Source organism: Helianthus annuus, chromosome 4, assembly GCF_002127325.2.
Source record: "Helianthus annuus cultivar XRQ/B chromosome 4, HanXRQr2.0-SUNRISE, whole genome shotgun sequence".
Lineage (NCBI taxonomy): Eukaryota > Viridiplantae > Streptophyta > Magnoliopsida > Asterales > Asteraceae > Helianthus > Helianthus annuus.
In genome coordinates this window covers 31,926,104-31,951,174 of record NC_035436.2, presented here as the reverse complement: position 1 = coordinate 31,951,174, position 25,071 = coordinate 31,926,104, and the positions used below count along the sequence as shown (strand labels likewise).

General features: G+C 44.0%; 3 protein-coding genes across 5 annotated transcripts; all 3 read left to right on the top strand.

Annotated features, from left to right (window-relative positions):
- The first annotated feature begins 2,694 nt into the window (after positions 1 to 2,694).
- LOC110929608 lies at positions 2,695 to 6,660 on the top strand. The gene is made up of 3 exons (XM_022172766.2): positions 2,695 to 3,510; positions 4,626 to 4,973; positions 5,657 to 6,660. The coding sequence occupies exons 1-3, from the start codon at positions 3,019 to 3,021 to the stop codon at positions 6,278 to 6,280; spliced, it is 1,464 nt and encodes a 487-aa protein (XP_022028458.1). The 5' UTR covers positions 2,695 to 3,018; the 3' UTR covers positions 6,281 to 6,660.
- Positions 6,661 to 8,906: 2,246 nt separating this feature from the next.
- On the top strand, positions 8,907 to 24,034 carry LOC110929610 (protein TRIGALACTOSYLDIACYLGLYCEROL 5, chloroplastic). The gene is made up of 4 exons (XM_022172770.2): positions 8,907 to 9,041; positions 9,120 to 9,164; positions 23,214 to 23,246; positions 23,694 to 24,034. Exons 1-4 carry the CDS (start codon positions 9,002 to 9,004, stop codon positions 23,825 to 23,827), a joined length of 252 nt encoding a protein of 83 aa, XP_022028462.1. The 5' UTR covers positions 8,907 to 9,001; the 3' UTR covers positions 23,828 to 24,034.
- Positions 11,550 to 15,865, top strand: LOC110929609. 3 transcript variants are annotated; one of them, XM_022172768.2, is made up of 5 exons: positions 11,550 to 12,502; positions 12,574 to 12,993; positions 13,072 to 14,477; positions 14,562 to 14,852; positions 14,924 to 15,865. In XM_022172768.2, the coding sequence occupies exons 1-5, from the start codon at positions 11,629 to 11,631 to the stop codon at positions 15,341 to 15,343; spliced, it is 3,411 nt and encodes a 1,136-aa protein (XP_022028460.1). In that variant the 5' UTR covers positions 11,550 to 11,628; the 3' UTR covers positions 15,344 to 15,865. The 3 variants fall into 3 exon arrangements, with proteins under 3 accessions (XP_022028460.1, XP_035845040.1, XP_022028459.1); XM_035989147.1 differs by having other exon boundaries at positions 12,574 to 13,323; positions 13,390 to 14,477; XM_022172767.2 differs by having other exon boundaries at positions 12,574 to 14,477.
- Positions 24,035 to 25,071: the final 1,037 nt, after the last annotated feature.

Here is a 25,071-nt window from a genome sequence, read left to right as displayed (position 1 = left end):
TCGGCTCCTCTTTGTGCAAGCTCCATGTACCTAACGATCTGCAAGGCATGTAACAGAATGATCAACAAACTAGTTGAGCGAGTTCACAGTAAGTAAGTGCATAACAGTAAGTAACGGGTGGCTCTACTGGGCCGATAGTAAGTTATACAGGTGGGGGCTTCCCATGTTATGTGACCACTAGACTATTCGTAACAACTACTCGTATCATCCCTGTTCTTCTTCCGAGAACAGTAGCGCGTATGGGGTGTACGTAGGTTTTACGCACGTATCCTTCACAACCGAGGATAGGAGACGCGGGGGTGTACGTGGGTTTCACGTACGTATCCTTTGTACCGAGGATAGAAGTAAGTAATGCGTACACGTAGGTTTTACGTGCGTGCCTGACATCCGAGGCAGTAATTGGCATATGACCACGTAGGTGTTATCCTAACCTACGGAACCGTCCTGACATCCGAGGATCATGGTAGGTGATAGTCTAGGAAAAGCATATGTACGTTCTTAGTCAATTGTAACCTTTATCCCATTCCCACGACCCGGGAATCCCATGCCTTAGTCGAAGTGTGAACTCACCTGGGTTTGCTCGGCAGACAATAAAATGCTCAAGTATACAGTAAGGGATCAACCACGTCCTATCATGGTTACATATGCAAGTTAGGTTCGTATAAAGCACGTGGGTTTCTAACACGTATTGATCATGGCAATTCGCACATATTTCATAGCAATCCAATAACAATCAGTTAAACAGAATCCAAGTGTTCGGCCCAAACAGATAAGCAGTCCAATAACATAGCAGTCATGAGATTGGGCCCGTGACAGTGTAGGCCCAAAATAGTGTACGTGCAGCTAGTCTCGAGTCGCAGCCGGCGATCTCGATTCGCAACCGGGATTACGAGTCACAACAGCTGATTACGAGTCGCAACAGGAGGTTGCGAGTCGCAACAGCTGGTTACGAGTCGCAACGGACGGTCTCGGCTCGTCATGGTCTGGTTACGAGTCGCAACCTGACTCGCAACCATGATTGCGGCTGATGTTGCTATGTGGTCTCGAGTGGGGTACCGACTCGCAATGAGTGATACCGAGTCGCAACCGTGTGTGTAACTGGTTTCCATAATTCCTGCAACAATCTTTCCGTGATTCTAGCAAAACAACTTAGCGGTTTCATACTTCAGATCAAACCTAGTAATTAGCAGATTTTTATATCATATTCAACGTGTTCATCTTTAACAAATGCATAACAGTATCAAGAATAAACAATCGGATCATAATCAAACATATAGCAATCGGTTGGTTTTAAATCTTGCAACCCTATCATGCATCCTAACCGATTAACACATACATGCAACCGATTTACAATCAACATCACGAATCACTGTTAGGCTTCTATCATACAACCCGGTTTGTGTGAACATACATAAGAGCCGATTTACATACAAGCAGATTGGTTATGATAACCTAGGTCACTTAATCAGTTTAACTCATCCGATTACAATCATATGGTGAACAAACGATTTGCAAGGACACAACCTAAACCACATAAATCGTACAAGAACATAATCAATCATACTAACCGGTTACAAGCAAAGGAGTGTGATCCGAATGGGAAGTTGGTTCTTGTGCCGTCGGTTTCCAAGCAACGAGAGGGAGAGAGAGAGCTTGCGTGTGTTGTTGTTTTGTGGTTGCAAAGATTGTAAAAACTAAAACCCTAAGATGTGTATGTGTATATATACGTAGAGTAGGTGTGGGCCGAAACCTCACTTGGGCCGGCTTGTGATCTCGAGTCCATTACATGGACCGAGTGGGTTTGCAAACAATAGTAAAGCCCAATTGATTTATGGATCGGGTGTAGTGTTGTGTGGTCCAATAACGCAACATTTAAACATTTAACCGTAACATTCATTCAATCAAACATATAATTTAGTTCACATATGCACATAGCGTTACACAAAGCAAGTCTAAAGTTCGAGTTGTCACACCTTCTCTTTCAACCCAAACCTATGCAAGGTATCTGGTTGAGTCGCCGGAGATATGTGAGAAGGACGACCCCACTTGTCCCGTCCCGCCCCGTTTCCTCTTGCAATTGGACCCCATTTGAGTCGCCGAAGATATGTGAGGATGACGTCGGGGAGTGTGGCGTTTGAGTTAGGGTTTCGATGACCGCAATTGGGGTGAGGTGATAACAGTGGTGGAGGGTGGTAGCAGGTGGAGGCGGACAGGCGGTGGTGGCTGGTGGTAGGGTGGGCGGTGGAGAGAAGAGAGATAGGGGGAATTTAGAGAGAGAAATGTGTGTGCAGAGTTTTGTAAATATCTTTTTCATTTTACACAATAGTGCTTTATGTAAGTTATTTTATAAAAAAGTCCCTAAGGACGTGAAATGACAAGAATACCCTCATGTGCAAGGCATATAACCATATTTAACAAAAAAATCTAACTGAGTTAGGGCTAAAGGACATAACTTGCAGGATTTAGAAACGTTAAGGACAAAACTCGTAAAATTTAAAGGTAACGGACACCGCCTGTAATTTGGGGCAAACGTAAAAGACAAAACTTGTAATTTACTCTAATATCATTCTCCAAAGGGGTGTTAATACCATTCTCCAAAACATAAGGTACCTACATGTAACTAAGCAAGATATAGAGGGGCCAAATAAGATCCACACCACCTATACATACAACACAAATTTCAATATCTCCCTTTAAAAACAATTGGACACAAAGTTCAGAGCAATTGCAGCACCCACAGTGTCGTTTGTCTCGTGTTATTACTGAACACAAATCGATTCTTCACCAAAACCCTTTATCATTCACTATACATACATAGATACATATATATTCCTCTCATTATATTATATAATTTACAAAAATCAATCATATTTGTTCCCCTTTCTCTCCATGTCACAATTCTTAAAGCAATCACTCTGTTTTGCTTCAACTAAACGTCATACCCTCCTCTATTTCTCTCTCATAACCCACTTTCTCACTCATCACTAACTCAAACCAACCTTAAATCTCATCTGGGTTATGGAGAAAAAACATGGCTTTTTCACAACATTGAAGGAGGAAGTCGTACGAGGTTTATCTCCTGGAAGATCACGTCACCGGAGTCCAAAACCGGCTCGGAGCCGAAGTGGGTCGCCGAATTCGGGTCTGTTAAGGAGAAGAAAAGGTCACCATAACCATCATTCGGGTCAACCCGAACCCGGGTTGTCAAGATCCGGGAGTTTGAGACCGCTGGAAGCTTTGTCTCCGCTCCGAGAGGGTCCGGATCCGAATGAAAGTCCGGTGGATGTTGCCGGAGATTCGTCGGCGGTGGAGAGATGGGGGCACTGGATGAAGGGTCAGTTGTGTCGTGCTCCTGGTTCTGGGTCGGGTTCGGGTTCCGGGTCGGGTTCTGGGGCGTATCAGCGGTCGGATCTGAGGTTGTTGCTTGGTGTCTTGGGTGCGCCGCTTGCTCCGGTGCATGTTAGCAACTTGGAGCCTTTTCCTCACCTCAGTATTAAAGATACTCCCATTGTTAGTTTTCATCTCTATTTTTTATTATTATTATTATTATTATTATTATTATTATTATTATTATTATTATTATTATATTTTGTAAAACTGTTAGAATCTGCATTAGTTTGACACTATATGTAGTATAGATTGATGATGTAGGGTCAATTAGGAAATTTAGTATTTTATGATCCTATGAATTTTTTGGATGCAAATGGTCTGAATTTTTGGTGTTTTTTTTATATTTGTTTGGTTATTTTTGGCCTTTTCTTTTATTAATTGTTTTAAAGTTGGGCATGTTTTAGGCACAATGATTCAGATTTGATTTATGCATGTTTGTGGGAATGCTTTTTTTTTTTTCATTTATTTGAAGTGGGAATTTGTTTATTTTAATATTCTTGATAATAAAAAAGAATCTGCATTAATTTATGCATTTTGGGTTGATCATCTTTATTTCATAGTAATAACAAAATAATTGTTGTATTGTTTATATGTAGCATATACTAATAATTAGGGTCAGTTATGAAATTTAGTGTTCTATCCTATGAATTTTTACATGGAAATGGTGTGAAAATTTTGGTTATATTTTATCTGTTTGGTTATTTTTGGCCTTTTTCTTTATTATTTTTGAAATTAGGCATGTTTTAGGCACACAATGATTCAGATTTGATATATACATGTTTGTGGAAATGCAAAAAGAAGATGAATTTATGTTTCTTTTTTCATTTTCTGAAGTGGGAATTTTTTTATTTTAATGTTCTTGATAAAAAGAAAAAAAAAGGAATCTGCATTAATTTCATTTACTAATAATGTAGGGTCAGTTAGGAAATTTAGTATTCTATCCTTTGAATATTTAGATGGAGATGGTTTGAAATTTTTGGTAGTTTTTTTTTTATTATCTGTTTGGTTATTTTTTGACTTTTTTCATAATTATTGTTTTTTAAAGTTAAGCATGTTTTAGGCACAATGATTTAATTTTGAGACATGCATGTTTATAGGAATGCAAAAAGAAGATGAATTTATGTTTCTTTTTCAATTTTTTGATGTGGGAATTTGTTTATTTTAATGTTCTTGAAGTGGGAATTTGTTTATTCTAATGTTTTTGCAAAAAGATATATTATAATGAATTTATGCAGGAAACTTCATCAGCACAGTACATACTGCAGCAATACATGGCGGCATCTGGCGGTCAAAAGCTACAGAACTCTATTCACAACGCGTATGCCATGGGGAAAGTGAAGATGTTGGCGTTTGATATAGAGACGGCTACGAAGGTGATAAAGAATAGAAATTCATCAAAAACCGCGGAGTCTGGTGGTTTTGTGCTGTGGCAGATGAACCCTGATATGTGGTATGTTGAGCTTGCACTTGGTGCAAGCAAGGTTCATGCTGGTTGCAATGGGCGGCTCGTGTGGCGGCACACACCTTGGCTTGGTGCACATGCTGCTAAAGGGCCTGTTAGACCCTTGCGTCGCGCACTTCAGGTTTTTATTTGTCTTTAACATGATTTCTTGCATATTTCTTGCCTTGTTGAGTCACGGGCCAAAACAGGTTCGCAAAAAAGTTGTTTTTTAGTAATGGGTTGAAACATGTTCGGGCTAAAAAGGTTGTTTTTAGTAATGGGTCGAAGCAGGTTCGGGCTAAAAGGGTTGTTTTTAGTAATGGGTCGAATCATGTTCGGGCTAAAAAGGTTGTTTTTAGTAATGGGTCGAATTTGTTACAGGCAAAAAAGATTGTTTTTAGTGATGGGTCGAATCTGTTTTGGAAATTGGTTTTAGGATCAAAACCGAAACCAGTTTTTTAAAAAACCCGTTCGGGCTCAACCCGACCCGGCGGTTATAGACCAGTTCTTCTTCGCGACATTTGTAACCGGTTTAAAAACCGGTTTGTTGGCCCAAAAAAAATACCGAAACCGGTTAAAAAATCGGACCGTTTAAAAAAAAAAAAACTGATTTGTACACCTCTAGTTTTGGGCAAAAAAGATTGTTTTTAGTAATGGGTTGAATCTCTTTCGCACAAAAACGGATGGTTTTAATAACGGGTCAAAACAGGTTCGGGCAAAATGGGCTATTTTTAATAACAAGTCAGTATGGGTTGGGTCAGGTTGGATTGACTTAAAAATAGGAAATTTATTAACTTATTATTACGTGATTGGTGCTTATATCAGGGCCTCGATCCACGAACGACCGCAAGCATGTTCACAAACGCAAGATGTACGGGCGAGAAGAAGATCAACGATGAAGATTGTTTCATCCTCAAACTCTGTGCTGACCCGCATACATTAAAAGCCAGAAGCGAGGGGCCCGCAGAGATTATTCGACACGTTCTATTCGGTTACTTCAGCCAGAAGACCGGCCTCCTAGTCCACCTAGAAGACTCTCATCTAACCCGCATTCAAACCAACGGTGGAGATGCTGTTTACTGGGAGACCACAATCAACTCATTTCTCGACGATTACCGGCCCGTTGAAGGGATCATGATTGCACACTCGGGTCGGTCCGTCGTAACCCTGTTCAGGTTCGGTGAAACCGCTATGAGCCACACAAAAACCCGCATGGAAGAGGCGTGGACTATTGAAGAAGTTGCGTTTAACGTCCCTGGACTTTCAATCGATTGCTTTATTCCACCTGCCGAGTTACGGTTCGGGAATGTGAGCGAAGCGTGCGAATTTCAAGAAGATCGTGTCAAAACCGCTGCCATGGCTGCCGCTGCTTATCGGGCTAAAGTTGTGGCATTAGAAAGATCACGCGATGGGACCGGTAATAGCGTGTCGTTAAGGAGGGATGTTTGAGAATAAAGAAAATCGGTGGCGGGGTTCGGGTTTGACCACCGATACGGATAGATTTGACTTGGATCGCGATGGAAACTCGGTTGACGATGAGCGAGTTTGCTTGAATATGTTAATATTTTGAGGATTGAGCCTCTAATGTGTTTCTCTCAGTCAAGAAGAGTTCTGTCATCAAGTCAAAGGTTTTTCTCTTGGTTAAAAAGTTGGGTGGGCAAGAAAGATCCGACCCGTGTAAAATCTTGTTTTAAAGATTCAACATTTAATATGGTCTTTGTACAATTATGCAAAACATAGTTCTATTCAAGTTCTCAATCTTTTTGTGGGTCATTGGAATTGTTTGACAAGTCAACCATTGCAAACATCCATATGGTCTATTATTGGTATGAATGTTGGTCTCTTGAAACTTTAGTGTGACCCTACATGTCTATTTCTGTTGTTTTGTTTCTTAAATCGAGGAGCGATAAACGGTTTAGTGAAAGCGTCAACAAAGTTGATTGTTTGTGTAGATCAAGTGAACATGTAACTTTTTGCGTGCGATCTTCTCTCAAACAAAGTGAAAGTCAACTTTCTCTCAAACAGAGTGAAAGTCAACTTCAATTCGTTAGACATCATGAACGTATAGAGCTATAGGAACATCAACAATTCGAGATCCTTAAAAGAAATATGTTGCCCATGTAGAAGAGAGATGCAAGGGTGGAGAGTATGTGGGGATGAGAGAGAAGGTCATAATACTTCTCCACGAGCAATGAGATAATCTGTGAGGGGAAGAGAAAGGAGGGTGTCTGTGAACTGACGATGTGACGGGAAGAGCGGACAGTCCTTCCTCTCTTGCATTGTGGATAATCTAATATCTCATACTTGTTTCCTAAAACATCCAACTACCTTTGAGAATGCCACACGCAAGTAGAAACGTTCCACCATATCAACGGAAAGGCACCTCTACACGCTCTACACAAACAAGGCTTGTTCTCTAAACACTTGATCAAACATAATGGAAGGTGACGGGTGGCAAAAATAAAAACTAGATTCGTGGTAAGTATTAGTTATGAAATAATCGGCTTGAGTGTACTCTTAATGTTTTATTTATTGATAATTTGGCTCTAGAATATGAGTAGGCTCTTGATAATCTCGGTTATGGCTTGGTTATTCGGTTTTTCTTCACATTGCTACTCAGTTATTAGGTGAAAGAAAGAAAAACTATATGAGTATATTCTGGTTAATGGGCCGATTTATGGATTGCTGGTCCAGCAAATTGAATCGGGCTAAATCTGTTAAATTTGACCGGGCTGAAGCCCATATGAATAATTTCCCTTTTTCGAAATCCTTTAATAATTTCCCTATATTAACAAAATACATGGCTAACCATTTAGAGTATAGTTTTACTCCATGTATATAGGTTATGATCTCAAACCACTGTTTTATAAAAATATAAATCACAAATAAAGTTTTTATTTTAATTTTGTCACGTGACATACCAAAGCGTGGAACAAACTTTTAAATTGTTAAAGCCAGTTGTTTACTTGTTTTACTTTAGTTTCGACCCTTATGATAAAGTGTGAATGCGTAGGTTCTTATAATCAAAAGATAATAATGATGCACCTATGCCATAATATACCCACACCCTCGCTTTTCAATTCACACTGTTCCACATTATCAAACAATCATTCGAAGACGAGGAAATGACCATCTAAAATTTCTGAGGCCATGATTTGACATATGTACATATGAACGGTTGTTCGACATATATGCAAACAACTATTAAATTTAGAGGGCCAGAGATTTGACATAAAGTGCTCCAAACGACTGGTTGATTCAAACTCAAACGATCGTTCGTTGAGGGTGTGAAATTAGAAAGCAAGGGGTGTGGGTATAGGCGACCCTACGAAAGTCGAAAACTTTGGAGTATAAAAAGCAAATTTATAGTGGTGTTGCTTCTTTGAGATCAAGGGTTGGAGCCCATCGAATTGCAGATTTGGTGTAATTTAGGCGATTAAAAAGTGGATATTGGATTAAATAAACTCAGCTTTCACCAATTGGCCGATAGCACTCTCAACTTTCAATTTGTACCACCCATTCTCAACTTTCAACTTATTGGCCAATAGCACTCCTAAACTAACCCAACACTAACCCATTTTGCTAACATCAGTTGCTACATCACCAAACCAATGCCACGTCAGCTGTAAGGTCAAAAAAAGGCCAAGTCAAACGCCACGTTAGCTGACACGTCATCAAACAATTTCCACTTCAGATGCCAAGTCACCACACAAGTACCACATCAGCAAAAAAAACTAACTGGGTTAGAGTTCAGTTAGTTTGGGTATAATATCAGCCAATAAGTTGAAAGTTGGGAGTGATGTGGTACAAATCGAATGTTTGAAGTGCTATAGGCCAATTGGTGAAAGTTGAGGTTATTAAAATCCAATATCCCATTAAAAAACAAATTTATAAAAAAAATATTTTTTTTTGAACGGCTAACAGCCCGAGCACCCCCGGGCACCCATTGGACCAACCGAAGTACTCCGAGAGTAACCGAGTCCACCACCAATTTCGGGGGAAACCCGGTAACTCATCCACAAGTGACGATGAAATTACCCGTAAAACCCGTTTGGCTCAAGTATCGAACCCAGATTTTCCTACTCCATTGAAAATGTAGCCTTGATACTTGAAAATGTAGGATTTCAACCGTCTTCACCGTAGTGGTGGTGATAAGAGTGATCAGTGGGGATGGTGCTTACAAATTTCAATGGCGCCGGTGTTGGATTCGGTACTATTTTCACTCTCTCTTACCACCAACCCTGCAATTTCTCTCACTACTTTTCTCTTCTTCTTCTTCTTCTTTTAGGTTTTGGTGTCGGTTGTGGTTTCGGCGTTGGATGGGGCTTCGGAGGTATTCTCTCTCTCTCTCTCTCACACACACACACACAGGATCACACAGTTCTTCATGTCCCCAATTACTTACAAGAACTGACTTTATCTGTGTATAATTGATCGATCAATGTACGAATAATGTTTCATAGGTATCTGTTATTCCTCTTCATGAACATTAAATTAAGCTTCAGGAGACTGAAGTTAGGCTCAATTTCAGATTCTGGAATCATATGTGGATTGAATTGTGTTCATGATTTGCAGATTGCAGTTTTCGGATATTAGGGTTTTTTAATTGGATTTTTTTTTATTTTTATTTTAAAGCAATAGTTGCTGGTTTGGCTTATAAAGATTGAACTAGAATAATGTCAAGTTATTAGTCAAAGATTTTTTATTACCATGCTAAAAAGAAATATTCATTTTCTAAATTGAAGTTTATTATTTAGTAAACACATTCATCTACGTCCCGCTTGCGGTATGCGCATATAATGTATATATGTGTGGGCACTCAGGGGGCAAAAGTGAAAGTGCACTAATTTTAACGTTATTTTACTAATTTCGTGAAAATAACAGTAAAAGAGGGGGATGGTTAATAATGCATCATGTGGTGGCGTTGATAGCCGAAAGACAAAAGGGTACATGCACTAATCGGTCTTCGTCCCGATTGCTGAGTGTTATGTGCCGTATGTCCAAGGCTTGATGCAAAACTACTATCGAGCCAGGGGTCTCACTGGAAGCAACCTCTCTATTCCTACGGGGTAGAGATAAGGCTGTCTACATCTTACCCTCCTCAGACCCTACCTTTGCTTTGCTATTGGTGGGATTTACTGAGTATGATGATGATTCACTACCAGAGTATGTTTTGGGTGGGATGTACGCAAACCTTACCTCCATATAGAGAGGCTGCTTCTAGAGAGACCCCCGACTCAACTCCAACAACACCCAAAACAAACAAACGAACAAATAAACAATAAAGTATGAAAATAGACGCTATCAATAGCTTTGCTATTTGTGGGATTTACTGGGTACGATTGATTGATTCACTACCAGAGTATGAAACCTGCTGTTTTTTTAAACAAATGGTGTTACACATATTGGTAGTGAAATTGTATCTATGTTGTATTATTTGGTTAAAAAGAATATAGTAGGTGAAGAAACAGGGTCTAATTAGGGAGTTAATTAGATTGGTTTATGTTCCTTTCATGTTGGTTAATCTTCTTAAAGATATTTAAGCTCCGACTTGGTGGTCTAACCTGCAAAACAGAACACCGTTACTCGTTAAGAGGGGAATGTGGGGGTTTCCCTCTTAACCAGGCTCCGGCGTGAGAATAAGCGACTGCTTTGAGAGTAATTAAGTGTAAAGAGTGAGAGCCAAGGGAATAGAATGTTTAACCTGTGGAATAAGGTCTCTATTTATAGCCGGAGAGGTGTGAGGGGTTATGGGCTGATGGGCCTTGGGCCAGAAGCGGACAACAAAACGGATATGCTCTTTGTCTCACTGGCGTCGACCGCTTAGTGGCTTCTAGATGCTCGTTGGTGCTGGCGCACCTTGATTGGAGCCACGTGTCATTGTTGTCGGCCTTGTTGTCCTTCTGTCATCAGCAGACGAGTGGAGATCGTGGGACAGTTGTCTCCGTCCTCTGATTGGTGCCATGTAGGCGTCCTTGTGTACTTCTCGTCAGGCGATCGTGGCGCACGATTGACCAGAGCCTGCTAGACGCTCATTGGCTCCTTTTACTGCCACTCGTACCTTATGTACCACTGTAGGTAGCCGCGCGCTTCTCTACCGAGTGGCTCATTTCTTCCATTGTTTTATGCTAAGTGCTGATATCTGGGTTTGTTGTGTGCATTCTCTCGCGCGGGATAATCGTAGTGTGATGTAGGTCGCGCGAGGTTGTTGTTAACACCTTGTTGTGTTAAGGAGTATGGTCTCGCGCGCAACCTGATCTGAGGTTTGCGCGGCTTTTTTGGGACCATACCCTTTCAAGTCCCCCCAGTCCAGTGCTGCACCATGCGCAACGCAAGTGGTTGGAGCTCTGGACTTAATAAAAAATAGGAGAAGGGGAAATGATTCTTTTGATCCTGACTTGTATGGCGGACGTTGAAAACTGTCGTTTTTAGTGCGCAGGGACTAGGCAGGTGTCGAGTGATTTCTTGCTTGGCCTTTTAGACGCGCGAGGTTATAGTAGTTTACGTATATCTGGCGCGACTCATGTGGCTTCTGCATGAAGTTACTTGCCCGTTTTATGGCGGGAAACTTCGAAATTTGAACTTCTGACAGGTTGGTGAGATAAGTCGCTGAGGGCGACGTTTGAGTTGACCCCTGGCACGGGTGTCATCATGCCGCCTGCGGCGGTTGCACTTCATGTCAGGAGAGTGAAGCCCACGCGCGCGTGGTAACCGTCACTCCTGGTTTTCCGCTTGACGTGGCAACCTCCTGTTGGTTAGCCTAGCGGCGAACGCGGCACGGTTACCCATCGCATTAAATGCGATGGGTATATATATCCGAAGAGAAGGTGAGAGATTCTCACTTCTCTTCGTTTCTTCTCCACCTTTTTTCTCAAAAACTCTTTGAATCTTCAAAGTGTTCTTCGTTTCTTCAAGATTTCTTCAAATCTTCAAACTTTCTTCAAGCCTTTTTTCCAGATCCTCCTTCAAAGATGAGTGAAGAACATCAAGAGGCTCCTGTTAGTGAGGAAGGACCCGTTCCTGTCCTCAGATGGGATTTAGGGCTTTTTGAACAAATCGTTCGTAGTTTCCGATTCCCACCGGAGTGGGATGCCCGGTATCCGGCTCAGGGCCAGACCGCGGCTGATGCACCACCCGGTTATATCACCCTTTATGAAGACTTTTTTCTTCAAGGGAATTTCCGACTGCCGGCGACCAATTTCCTGGGCAGTATTCTTTCTTACTATAACTTCCATATATCCCAGATGAGCCCACCCGGGATGGTGAGGGTGCGGCACTTCGAATTCCTGTGCCGGTCTCATGGCATTGAGCCATCGGTAGATAAGTTTCGTGCTTTCTACCAGTTGCAGAGAACGATGGGGTTCTTCTCATTTGCGAGCCGAGGTGCGGCGAAGAAGATTCTGCTGAATCCTCCTAAGAGTTTCCACGATTGGAAACCCAAGTTCTTTTTCATCAGGGAAGAAGTTTTGCCAATCGCTATGCCTTTTAGGGAATGGACTGAGGTCATATCCAAGGAAGATCTCCCGATCCCGAAGACTGCTCGGTGGTACCAGCAGCTAACCCCAACCCCTAACCGGGTGTTTGGGGAAAGTGTTTTGGTTGCTGCTAAGATGAGTGACCAGTGGTCACCTAGCAGCAAGGAGGTTCCGGTCTTGAAGATCGGTGATCAAGGTTAGACTTTTCTTTGTTCCTTTTCTAAGTGTATTCGCTTTACCTTGTTACTTACCTATTTTTGTGTGTAGAAGCGCAACTCTATCAAGCTGCCTTCTCCACGTTTGGTGGCTCCATGGGCGTTCGCCCAGTGCGCGATGATGAAGAAAGCTGGTATGACCAGATTAAAGGAAACTTCATGTTTCCAGCTGCTGATGCTTTCGCTTCGCCGCCAACCGCTACTGAAGGTGCGCAATACCCTAAACCTCGTCCATTGCGCTCTGTGACTCTCGCTGGGAAAGAAACTTTCTATCTTTCCAGCGAGGAGTCTGTAGGTTCTTCCAACGGCGAGCTAAGCTCTTGGTCTGAAATCTTTGCAGGTGTGTTGCGCGACCTGGGGATTGACCCCGAGGAGAAGAAGAAAAAACCGGTGAAGAAGAAGAAAAAGGTGGAGCCTGAGGTGACCAGTAAGGGCACCGGCCCTAGTCGCGCAACATCTGCTGCTGTCAAAGGTACTCTTCGCCTTCGTCAACGTGATTTAGACGACTATGTGATAATCAGTGACTCATATGAAGGTTTATCACATGCAGCTAAGGGGAAAACTGGTGCTGGTGGGTCGAAGAGTTCTGGGAGCGCGGGTTCTCGCAACCCTGAAGCTGGCGCGACTCCGTCTTTCCCAGAGGATGAAGAAGTAGAAGAGGAAGATGCTGGTGTCCGGCTTATTGGGCGGAAGAGGGGTAGGAGCGAAGCCACGACTGGTGTGGCTTCCGCCCCTACATCTGCTGTGATTCCCGTTGTTGGGAAAACGAGCAAGCTGCGCTCGTTATACAGATTTTCTCCTGGTAAGTTCTTCGCTTCTCTTCTTAATACTTTTCTCTTTACTCAAATGCTTTTGCTTTATTTTTCAGAAATCAAGAAGAAGACCCCTGAGAAGGGTGTCACGTTTAGTGAGGCCGGGGTAAAGAGGCCCAAGATTACCGTCAAGTCCACTGACACTGCGGCTCAGGATGCCGCGAAGGCTGCTGAGGCGCAGCGAAAGGTGGAGGAGGACCGGAAGAGAGAGGAGGAGAAGAAGAGAGTTGCGGAGGAGAAGAGAAAGAAAGAAGAAGAGAGGAAGAAGGTAGAAGAGGAGAGAAAGAAAAAGGAGGAGGAGGAGAGGAAGCAGAGGGCGGAGCAGGAGAGGTTGGCTGAAGTGGCGAGGAAGCAGGCCTTGGAGAAGGAGCTATCGGCGAAAAAGGCTATGGATCAGCCTCTTAAACCTCCAGGTCCTGAGGTCACCAAACCAACCAACACCGGTCCTGTTACTACTTCCAAGGGTTCCAGCCGCTTCTCCTCAAGCGGCGCGAGCTCTGGTGGAGCTGGGGGTTATAACCCCAATGTGATAGGTGCGAAGGACACCGTTGGGGATATTTACTACAAGACTTACACTGAAGAAGAGCGTGGGGACGCTCCTCATCAAGCCCCCTGGAGTTTAAAACAGAAAGATACTTTCGTCGAGTTCAGCCCTGCGCGCGAGTGGTTCCTGAACTCCTTTACACCTGCTGAAGTCCATCGGCAAAGGGCGAAACCTCACGAAATGTTGTATCGTACCTATATTCTTGGTGAGGCCAACGCTCGTGCTGCCAACCATCAAATAGTTCGCGAATGGCGAACGATGGTTAGGGAGCGCGCCGACTGGGAGGCTTATCGCGAGCGTATGCTGAAACGTATTGCTGAATTCGAAAAGTCGAAAACCGCGTTTGGTGAGGAGAGAGCCAAGTTTGAGGCTGACAAGAAGGCTGAAGAGTGGGGCCGCGAGGGGCTGCAGAAAAAACTCCACAATGTTGAGGAGCAACTGGCCAAGGAGAAGGCCGAGTTTAAGCGTATATGCGCCCAAGACAACGATCGTGCTTATGCGCTACGACAGAAGATCGTTGATCTTGAGGCTAAAGTTGCGGACTTGACCTCAAAGGTGGAGGAAGCGCAGGGTGAAAGAGCTGCCAAGCAGCAGATGGAGGTTAGTTCTACTGACTCTCGCTCTTCCCTTTTTTGTTTATGAGATTTCTTTAAGTCAATTCTCAAGGCGTTTGCCAATTTTTAGGTTGAGCTGACTGAAGCCAAGGTGCAATTGTCCAACAAGGACAAGGATCTCCACGCCAAGGACGTTGAGATTGCGGAACTCAAACGTCGCTTGAATGAGCAAATCGACAGATGCGAGTCTTTGGAGATTGACCTTGAGGCTGAGAAGGTCAAGGCTGCTGATGCTGAGGAGGCGCGTGCTGTCAGCACTGCTGCGCTTAATGTGGCCCAGACAAACTACTCCGAGACCCAAGGCATCGTTGATACGCTTGTCTCGGAGGCTGAATGGATGCGCACTCGAGGAGTAGTACTGGTAAGTGCCTTTGACTTATGCTTTTTCTTGTTGAGAGTTTTATCTTTAATGCTTTTTTGTTTGTTGTGAAGGTTGCCAACTCCATCTTGAATGCGAGCGAGCTAGACCGCGCCGTAGCGGCTCTGACAGATGCGGCGCGTGCGGTGGGTCATCGGGGAGGCTACCTGGAGTGTGCCGATCACGTTGAGCAGATGCTTGGGCAGGAATTTGACATAAGTCATTGCTCAGTGACGGAACATGCTGGTGCTGCATTGGCTAGTGCTGAAAACTCCTATGACAACCTTTCCTTGCCTATCATGGAGTTGGTTGTTGAATCGTTGAAGAAAGACGACTGGTGCCAGCGTCTTAAGGCAGTCCTCGATCCACCGGTTACCGTCGAGTTGTCCGACGAAGAGCCAGCTGGTGATGATGGCGGCGATGGTGATGATGATGGCAACGATGATGATGGTGAGGATGACGGAGATGATGGTGATGATCGCCGCGATGAATAGGATAGTTTGTTGGATAGGTGGTTGATAGGGATTTGCGCCTTTGTAATTTCTTCGGATACTCTATGTACAATGCTGCGCATTTGCGCAAGTTTTAAATGACATGAAACATTTTGATTTTTTCCGTTGCAATTATTGCATTGCAATAAAAACTTTATGTTAAATTGGCTCGAATAAATGGAAGCGTTTTTTAAGTATTAAGGTATCCACCCGGTCTCTCGCTATTGTTCGCGGAGGACCTTGGAGGTGGTTTGAACAACCCTGAAATGCTGGAGTGTTTTCGCGCTAATCATAAGTTTAGCATGCATTTGTAACGAAAAAATGTAATAGAGAAACATGTCGTATGTTTTCATTCAAGTCAGAAATGGGCGCTTAGGCCTTCGTACATAATTGCTAATGGCTTGTAGCCGGCGTATTGAATTGAAAGATGGCGCAAGGCCGAAATAGATTACATGTAACATTTGCGCAATTGTTGCGCATTCCAAGTTCTTGGTAAGATGTGGCCATCTAGGGTGCGCAATTTGTAGGCCCTTTTGCCCAGGACCTCATGAATCAGATATGGGCCTTCCCATTTAGGTGCCAATTTCCCTGGGCGTTCCGCATTTGATGCTTCGTTGTCGCGAAAGACGTATTCCCCTGGATTGAAGGTACAAATGCGAACCCTTGTGTTGTAGTACCTTTCCAGCTGGGTTTTGTACTTGGCCTCTCTGATTCTCGCGATTTCGCGTCTTTCTTCTAACAGGTCCAAGTCTAGGCGCCTTTCCGCTTCATTGTCAACTGTGTTGACCGTTGTCATGCGTGGCGAGGGCAGGCCAATCTCTGCCGGAATAACCGCTTCTGAGCCATAGACCAGGCTGAAAGGGGTCTCGCCGGTACTCGTCTTTGGCATGGTCCGATGAGCCCATAAAATGCTTGGGAGCTCATCAACCCATCCGCGCCGCCTTGTTCCTAATCTGGCCTTTATCCCTTCGACGATGCATTTGTTCACGCTTTCCACTTGTCCGTTGCCTTGTGGGTGCGCAACAGATGTGAAAGTGTGTTTGATGTTCATCTCCTTCATCCATTTCTTAAGATCGTCCGAAGCAAAGTTGGTGCCATTGTCAGTCACGATCTTGAGCGGGAGGCCAAATCTGCATATGATGTGCTCCCATATGAATTTGCGCACAATCATAGCTGTGGTGGATGCAAGGGCTTTGGCTTCTACCCACTTTGTGAAGTAGTCGACAGCTACTATGATGAACTTTACGGCGCCGGGAGCATCCGGGAAGGGTCCCACCATGTCAATTCCCCATTGCTGAAAGGGCCATGCGGTGGATACGGGGATAAGATCGTTTTTAGGGCGCAGCGTTTTTGGAGAGTGCCTCAGCGTTTTTGGAGAGTGCCTCTGGCAAGAGTCACATTTGCGGATCTCCTTTATTGCGTCAACATGCATACCAGGCCAGTAGTAACCGGCGCTCATTATCTTCGCGACAACCATCCGTGGTCCGGAGTGTATGCCGCAAATCCCTTCATGGATTTCCCTTATCAGATAATTCGCGTCCTGGGGGTCCACACAGCGCAGTAGTGGCCCTAGGAAGGATTTTCGGTACAAGATACCGCCGTTCATTTCGTATTGCAGGGCCTTGTTTTGGATCTTTCTTGCTTCCGCTTTGTTTTCGAGGAGCAGCCCCTCTTGCAAGTACTGGATGATCGGGGTCATCCACGATGTTTGCCCTGTTTCGATCACATTCACCTGTCGCAGCAATACTGACGGGTTCTTGAGTACCTCTATCCTTACATCCTTGGCGAGATGTTGAAAGGAAGTCGAGGCGAGTTTGCTCAGGGCATCTGCGGGCTTGTTTTCTGAGCGATTGATATGTATGACTTTGTGGGTTTTGAATTGTTGGAGCAATTCTTTCGCTTGTTCCAGATATAAAGCCATGACTTCTCCCTTCGCGTCGTATATGCCATTTACTTGACTGGCTATCAGGAGTGAATCAACATGTGCGCGCAAGTTTTTTGCTCCCATCTTGATGGCGAGGCGTAAGCCTGCCAGAAAAGCCTCGTACTCAGCTTCATTGTTGGTGTTTTTGAAGTCGAGCTTAATGGCGTAAGTAAACTCGTGCTTTTCTAGGCTCACTAGACGTAAACCTGCTCCCGCGCCATCTTCATTTGATGCCCCGTCAGTGTAAAGCATCCAAGTCTCCTCTGTTGTATTTTCCTTGGGAGTCTCTATCATCTCGCATTCCTTGATTTTATCAGCCGGCACTTCTGTGATGAAGTCGGCGAGGACCTGCCCCTTAATGGCTGGGCGCGGCCTATACAAGATGTTATGGCCGCCCAGTTCAATGGCCCATTTTGCCAACCTGCCTGATGTCTCAGGCTTCTGTAGTATAGTGCCAATGTGGAAGTTTGTAAGCACAGTTATCACATGGCCCGTGAAGTATCGGCGCAGCCTTCGGGAGGCGTGTAATAGCGCAAGGACCAGCTTTTCCATTGTGGAATATCTTGTTTTTGGGTCTGTGAGTACCCTGCTGACGTAATAGATCGGGGTTTGCACACTGTTCCTGTCTACCAACAATACTGACCCTACTGCCTTGTCCGAGGAGGACAAGTACAGCACAAGGGGCTCTTTTTCAAATGGTGCCGTTAGGGTAGGGAGTTCGATCAGACACGCTTTCATTTGTTGAAAAGCTGTTTCGGCTTCCGGGGTCCATTTGAACTCTTGCTTTTTTACACAATTGCGCAACGTGCTAATGAAGGGATACGACTTTGCGGCGTGATTAGAGAGAAAACGATTTAGCGCGGCCAGCCGGCCGGCTAGTCGTTGCATTTCCTTGATGTTTCTTGGTGAGGGCATTCGTTCTATAGCTTGTACCTTCTCTGGATTCACCTTGAAACCGCCGTTTGTGACAATGAAGCCCAGAAACTTCCCTTCCTCCATGCCGAAGGAACACTTGGCTGGATTTAGCTTCATATTTACGCTGCGCAATGAGTTGAACGTTTTTTCGATGTCTTTCAACATTTGGTCCTCCTCGGGACTTTTCACCACTAGATCATCGATATAAACCTCAATATGCTTTCCGATGTCACCTGCGAAGGTTTTGTCCATCAAGCGTTGATATGTCGCGCCTGCGTTCTTCAGACCAAAAGGCATCTTTGTGTAGAAGAAGATTCCAAGATCTGTTCTGAATGCTGTCTTGTCTTCATCTTCTAGCTTCATCTGCACTTGATGGTATCCTTTATAGCAATCCAAAAAGCACTTCCATCGGTATGGCGCGAGAGAATCTATTTTTTTATCGATCTCAGGCAAGGAATAGCAATCCTTTGGGCACGCCTTGTTGAGATCAGTGTAGTCTACGCACATGCGCCATCCGCCATTTGATTTTTCGACCATCACGGGGTTCGCCACCCAACTCTGATATCTTACCTCTCGCAGGATCCCGGCTTTGAGCAGCTCACATACCTGCTCGTTCATTGCTTTTGTCTTGTCTGCCCCTAGGCTGCGCCTTCTTTGGACCTTTGGCTCGACAGATGGGTACGTGTTTAAGCAATGCTCGGTGATGTTGCGCGGGACACCGGTCATGTCTGACGGTGTCCAGGCAAATATATCCATGTTTCGAAACAGCAGTTGCTTTAGACGTGTTCTGACGTCTGACGAAATGGCGTGGCCAATTGTCACGGTCTGCTCGGGGTATTTTCGGTTTAAAACCCATTTCTCCGGCTCAGTCGTGGAGACCTTTGCCGCCTTTGTTGGGCGCAGCTCTTCAGTTGACATTACTTCTTTCTTGGCGTATATGATTGCTACTCCTGTTTTGGTTGGGAAACCTATTGCAGAATGAGGCGTTGACGTCACCATGTTTAGCTCGCCTTGTGTTTCCCTCCCAAGAAGCACATCATGCCTCGATTTCACTGGCATTACCATAAAGTTCACATTTGTTGTTCTTGAGTGTTTCCCGTCAGAGAGCGTGACGGGGAAACTGATCTGTCCGAGAGGAAAAACCATCTCGTTGCAAAATCCAGACAAAGGATAATCGACAGGTTCGAGTCGCGCTTTATCCTCCTCATCCAACTGATTGAAACACTGTTCGTAAATAATGTCGGCAGTACTTCCCGGGTCTATGAATATGTAGTCAGTTTCATAATGCCCGATTATGCCGGTGATGACTACAGGGCGTGTGGCGCGAGGTCCGCCGCGCACTACTGGAAATATGACTTGCTGCTCTTGCCAAGAAGGTTCATAAGGGCGTTTGCCTTTCTCTTTCGCGCTGTACCTGGGTCCGTTGACCATGTGAGTCTCTAGTCGACGGACCTTTTTGTGGTTCCCTTCATCATGGCGCTGGAGTTGACGGGTTTCCTTGCGTACATTCTTCACTAAATGGCTTAACTTGCCGCTTTTGAGTGCTCTCTCGATTTCTTGGCGCAAGCTGTAACAGTCGTCGGTCAAGTGCCCTGAATCTTTGTGAAAATCGCAGTACAAGTTAGGGTCTTGCCCTTTCTTGTTTGTCATTGGCCTTGGCGCCTTGAAATCGACATTCTCCGTCATCAATACCTCCTTTGGAGTTTTTGTGAGCGGAGTCCAGTGTTTGTCACGATTATCGTCTCGGACTGCCTTCTTGTAACCGATTCGGTCAATCGTTTCTCGCGCATCTTCTCTGTAACGTGGCCTGTCGTCACGGCCTCTTGGTCTCTCAGACTTCCAGTCATGACTCTTGTATTTGTTGCGCTTGTTGTTGTTGTCGCGTGTATTTCCTCTTGAAAATCGATCTTCTGGGTAGTAGCCCTTTCCACCAGCGAGGGACTCCTCAGTTTGCGCGACGATTTTTGCGGCTTCCATCAGTTTATCCCACTCCTTCGGCATTCCATCTTTGCCTGTGATGGTTCTAATGAGACTATCGCAGCGTATAGCCTTTTTGAAGTGACAGCGCATGAGTTGCTCACTGACGCCGCCTATTTCCAGGCACTCTTTGTTAAAACGCGTGATGAAGTCCTCCAGACCTTCACCATCTCTTCTCCAAATATCTTCTACTTCGGCTGTGTCACGTTGGTAGCGACGCTGCTGGCTAAAGTAGCTTAAGAATTGCGTCTTGAAATCTGTCCATGACTTAATCTTTCCGGGCGGAAGGCTGTCAAACCAGGCGCGAGCCGCTCCGGTAAGAGTTTGAATGAACAGGTGGCACCACATGGGCATGTTCCAACCTCCCATGCAGCCTACACTCGTGAATGTTCTGACGTGATCGTCTGGGTCAGTCAACCCATTGAATTTCCCAACGGTTGGGGGTAGCTTCTCTCGTGAGAGCGGTGCGAGTGCGATTTTCGGGATAAACTTGGAGTGTTCCGCAGCTTCCGCTGGTCTGTATGCCAGGCGGAAATCTCGTTCAGCTTCTTCTGTGTAGCCAATGTGTTGTCTTGGCTTATAGTACTCATGGTTTTTTGGTAAACGATTAAAGACTGATGATTCTTCGTCACCTTCCCATGTAGGATCATATGGGTCGGTTTCTTCCCATTCATTGTTCATGTTGCGCGGCGTGAGCCGGCTGTGAACAGGGCCTCGTTGAAGGTTCGACGGATATTCATAGTAACTATCCGTTTCCCCTCTTGTATCGCGCGTGTCTTGTACGCTTAAACGTCTTGTAGGGGGAGGCCTGTTGGTTCTGCCTTGTATATTGGCTGGTGGTGGCATTTGGCGCACCCCTTGACTCGGAGGGGTGACCAAGGACGGTTCTGCCGTCAAAACTGCTTGCTGCGCGATGAGCGATTGGTATGCTGCATTGATAGTGGCGATGTTCTTGGCATACCACGAGGCTGGGGTTTCGCCCTCTGGTAAGCCAAGTAATGCAGATACATTTTGAGGTGGCGCTGTGTTCGAAGGTCCTTCTCCGTTTCCTGGGGTGACCACTTGTGTGATGCGGGTGAAGCTCCCGCGCGGACCCCCAGTATTGTTGATTTCAACTTCGCCGATTTCTTCGATTTGTTGGGCTTGGAAGGTTTGGACTCCTTCACCCAACGCCGTGTTAGAGTTGGTTCCGAAACCGAACTCTGGGATGATTCCTTGACCAGTCATAGTCGAAGGAAGGAAAGGATGTCAAAAGCTCAAATAAAAGAAGATGAGGGTGGTTATAGAAAACCACGGTGGGCGCCAATGAAGAAACAGGGTCTAATTAGGGAGTTAATTAGATTGGTTTATGTTCCTTTCATGTTGGTTAATCTTCTTAAAGATATTTAAGCTCCGACTTGGTGGTCTAACCTGCAAAACAGAACACCGTTACTCGTTAAGAGGGGAATGTGGGGGTTTCCCTCTTAACCAGGCTCCGGCGTGAGAATAAGCGACTGCTTTGAGAGTAATTAAGTGTAAAGAGTGAGAGCCAAGGGAATAGAATGTTTAACCTGTGGAATAAGGTCTCTATTTATAGCCGGAGAGGTGTGAGGGGTTATGGGCTGATGGGCCTTGGGCCAGAAGCGGACAACAAAACGGATATGCTCTTTGTCTCACTGGCGTCGACCGCTTAGTGGCTTCTAGATGCTCGTTGGTGCTGGCGCACCTTGATTGGAGCCACGTGTCATTGTTGTCGGCCTTGTTGTCCTTCTGTCATCAGCAGACGAGTGGAGATCGTGGGACAGTTGTCTCCGTCCTCTGATTGGTGCCATGTAGGCGTCCTTGTGTACTTCTCGTCAGGCGATCGTGGCGCACGATTGACCAGAGCCTGCTAGACGCTCATTGGCTCCTTTTACTGCCACTCGTACCTTATGTACCACTGTAGGTAGCCGCGCGCTTCTCTACCGAGTGGCTCATTTCTTCCATTGTTTTATGCTAAGTGCTGATATCTGGGTTTGTTGTGTGCATTCTCTCGCGCGGGATAATCGTAGTGTGATGTAGGTCGCGCGAGGTTGTTGTTAACACCTTGTTGTGTTAAGGAGTATGGTCTCGCGCGCAACCTGATCTGAGGTTTGCGCGGCTTTTTTGGGACCATACCCCTTCAGTAGGCTGCTCACTTTTGAAGCGGTTTGGTTTGTCTGCCGTCTGAGCGGGCTGCTCGTGAGCTTGTTTACCTTTCACAATGAAGTGGTTTAGTTGGGTTAGCCGGTTAGGTTGCATATACTAATAGCTTGGTTATAAAAAGTGTGCTTGAGGCCCGAGGCTATTTGGAAAACGCCTCACGGCCTCTGGGTCAAATTTGATCAAAATTAGGGTGTGTAGGAGGGTGATAAGTAAAAACAACCAGTGCGATGAAGAAACTATGACGGATTTACATGATAAAAAGTACATAAAAGAGTTGTAGCTTCCGGTTGTACAAAAAGCTTGTTTGGTTATAGCGTTGTACATAGAGCAACGCATCGCATAAGTGAAGCTTTTGCCTTAGCTTTCAGGACCTAAATTTTCATTTAAAGAACAAACCTTGTATAAACAGTGGACATCCCAAGACAGAAGTTGTAGCATTTTTTATATGAGTAAAATGAACGGATAGTCCCTGTGGTTTGGTGAAATTTCATCTTTAGTCCTCAACTTTTCAAAATTACACTCTTAGTCCCTGTGGTTTGACAAGTTGTTACTCGGATAGTCCCCAAAGCGGATGGAGATTAGTTTTTCTGGTTAAGTGGGTGTGAAATGACAAGGACTATCCGAGTTACAACTTGTCAAACCACAGGGACTATCCGAGTAACAACTTGTCAAACCACAGGGACTAAGAGTGTAATTCTGAAAAGTTGGGGACTAAAGTTGAAATTTCACCAAATCACAGGGACTATCCGTGCATTTTACTCTTTTTATATTATTCTAGGTTCGTAATTTGTATATATGCTGGTATCTTGAATTCATGGCATATGTGATAGAAAGTTCTGTTCTTTCATTTGATTCAACCAATCAGTTCACTAATTAATATTGTATTCGATGTAGGTATGCCTTTGAATTTTCTAGGTCTCGGTGCAGGTATGTTGATTTAAGACTGCTTTACTTCAATAGAACATGATATTCATTCACGTATCTTGTTTAAAGATGGCATTCATGGGAATTATTAACGAGTCCCTTTGGATTGTGTTTTATTTTATTTCATTTTTTTTAACGTTTCTACTCCTAAATATACACCATATGTCCACCATGGGACTTGAAACCTCAACCACATGAAGAGGAATTCCTTACCAACACTCCTTAATACCGCTAGGCTACAACTCCTTTGGTGTTCTGTCTCAAATGGGTCACCCATTTTCGATCAAAAGAATTAGCTAAATTAACTAACCGGGTAATTTTTATAATGGAAAATGACTTTGAACTCAAAACACATTTTGACCCGTTACCCAACCCATCTATTTTCTCATATCTAGTTGTGTTCATACAACACTTTTCATAAAGTGAGTCATTGGGTCTTCAATTTTGAAGGTGGAGGCTGTGGAGTCGGGTTGGGCCTTGGATGGGGATTTGGTGCAGGATTTGGTAGCAAGTACCGGTCTTCGAGGGTTGTTTTTCAGGGTGTGGAGTTCAATAAGAAGAGTGAAATCGAAGGTACAAAGTAGTCTTGAAAGCGTCTTGTATCGTTTAATGCCATTTAGAAACTTCTATTTACCAACTCAAGCATGTGGCAGTGATATTGTATCCCATATGGCCATTTGTTGAGTAACATGAACAAAAACTTAGGTTTGTTATTTAAACTTCCGAGTTATGTGGAAAAATGTCAAGTTTCGGACCATGTAGATGTTAGTGGATTGATTTGGATTGCATTATATGTCAAACGGGTCAATCAAAAGGTTTAAGCTAAAAGGCCAACACGGGTTGATCATCGCCCAAAGTCTATTTTTGATTGTTACAATCTATAAAAAAATCATTTTTATTCAAAACTAGAATTTTGACCTGTGCCGCGCGTTGCGGCGGCAACATCGCGTTTGTGACTTTGTTACTTGCGTACAGTGGCGGATCTTGACCGTTGAACCTGCCAGGGCCGAAAGATACGGACACTAAAATTAGCACTACGGCCGAAAAACTTGCCAGGGCCGAACATAGTATATATACAAAATTTCGATCGAAATGCGGAAAATTAGCACTACGGCCGAAAAACTTACCAGGGCCGTGGCCCTGCCATGGATCCACTAAGATCCGCCCCTGCTTGCGTAACGATGATGACATTAACATGTGGTGCGCGCGCGTGACATTACACGTTTTTTACTTTGTTACACACGTTACATTCATGACATTAACGTTATTAAACATAGATAAATAAAGAGTATGTCTCAGACGTTTGCGGTGTAAAATCGTAAAAGTAATTTAAACGGTGGTATAAAGTCGTAAAAGTAAGACATTAACGTAGTATCGTATTGGCTCACAATAAAATTAGACATCATTTGTAGTTAACTTTAACGTGTCTATATAAAATTTCGGTTACTATAGTAATTGTATTAAGGAACATTATATTCATCAATTACAAATATTTAGTTAAATAATTAAAAAAACACCTATAATCTAGTGGTATAGTTGTATGGTATTGGTTCACCACAAAAGAGACGTAAGTTCAAAAACTTGCAATTAAAAATATTTAGAAAACATTAGTTAGATCATAAGAAAAAACAAAATAAAAGCCTAAAACTAAAATAAAAATTCAACTTAAATAATAATAAAATTAGTATGTTAAATCTCAATGAAATAATGTGCAAGTAAACCCAAGATGACGAAAAGATATGTGGAAAAGATAGGTGGAAGGATATATATGTTAATGTTTTGGATTTAAATGAAGAAAATATAAATATGATCAAAGTTAAGGGGGTTA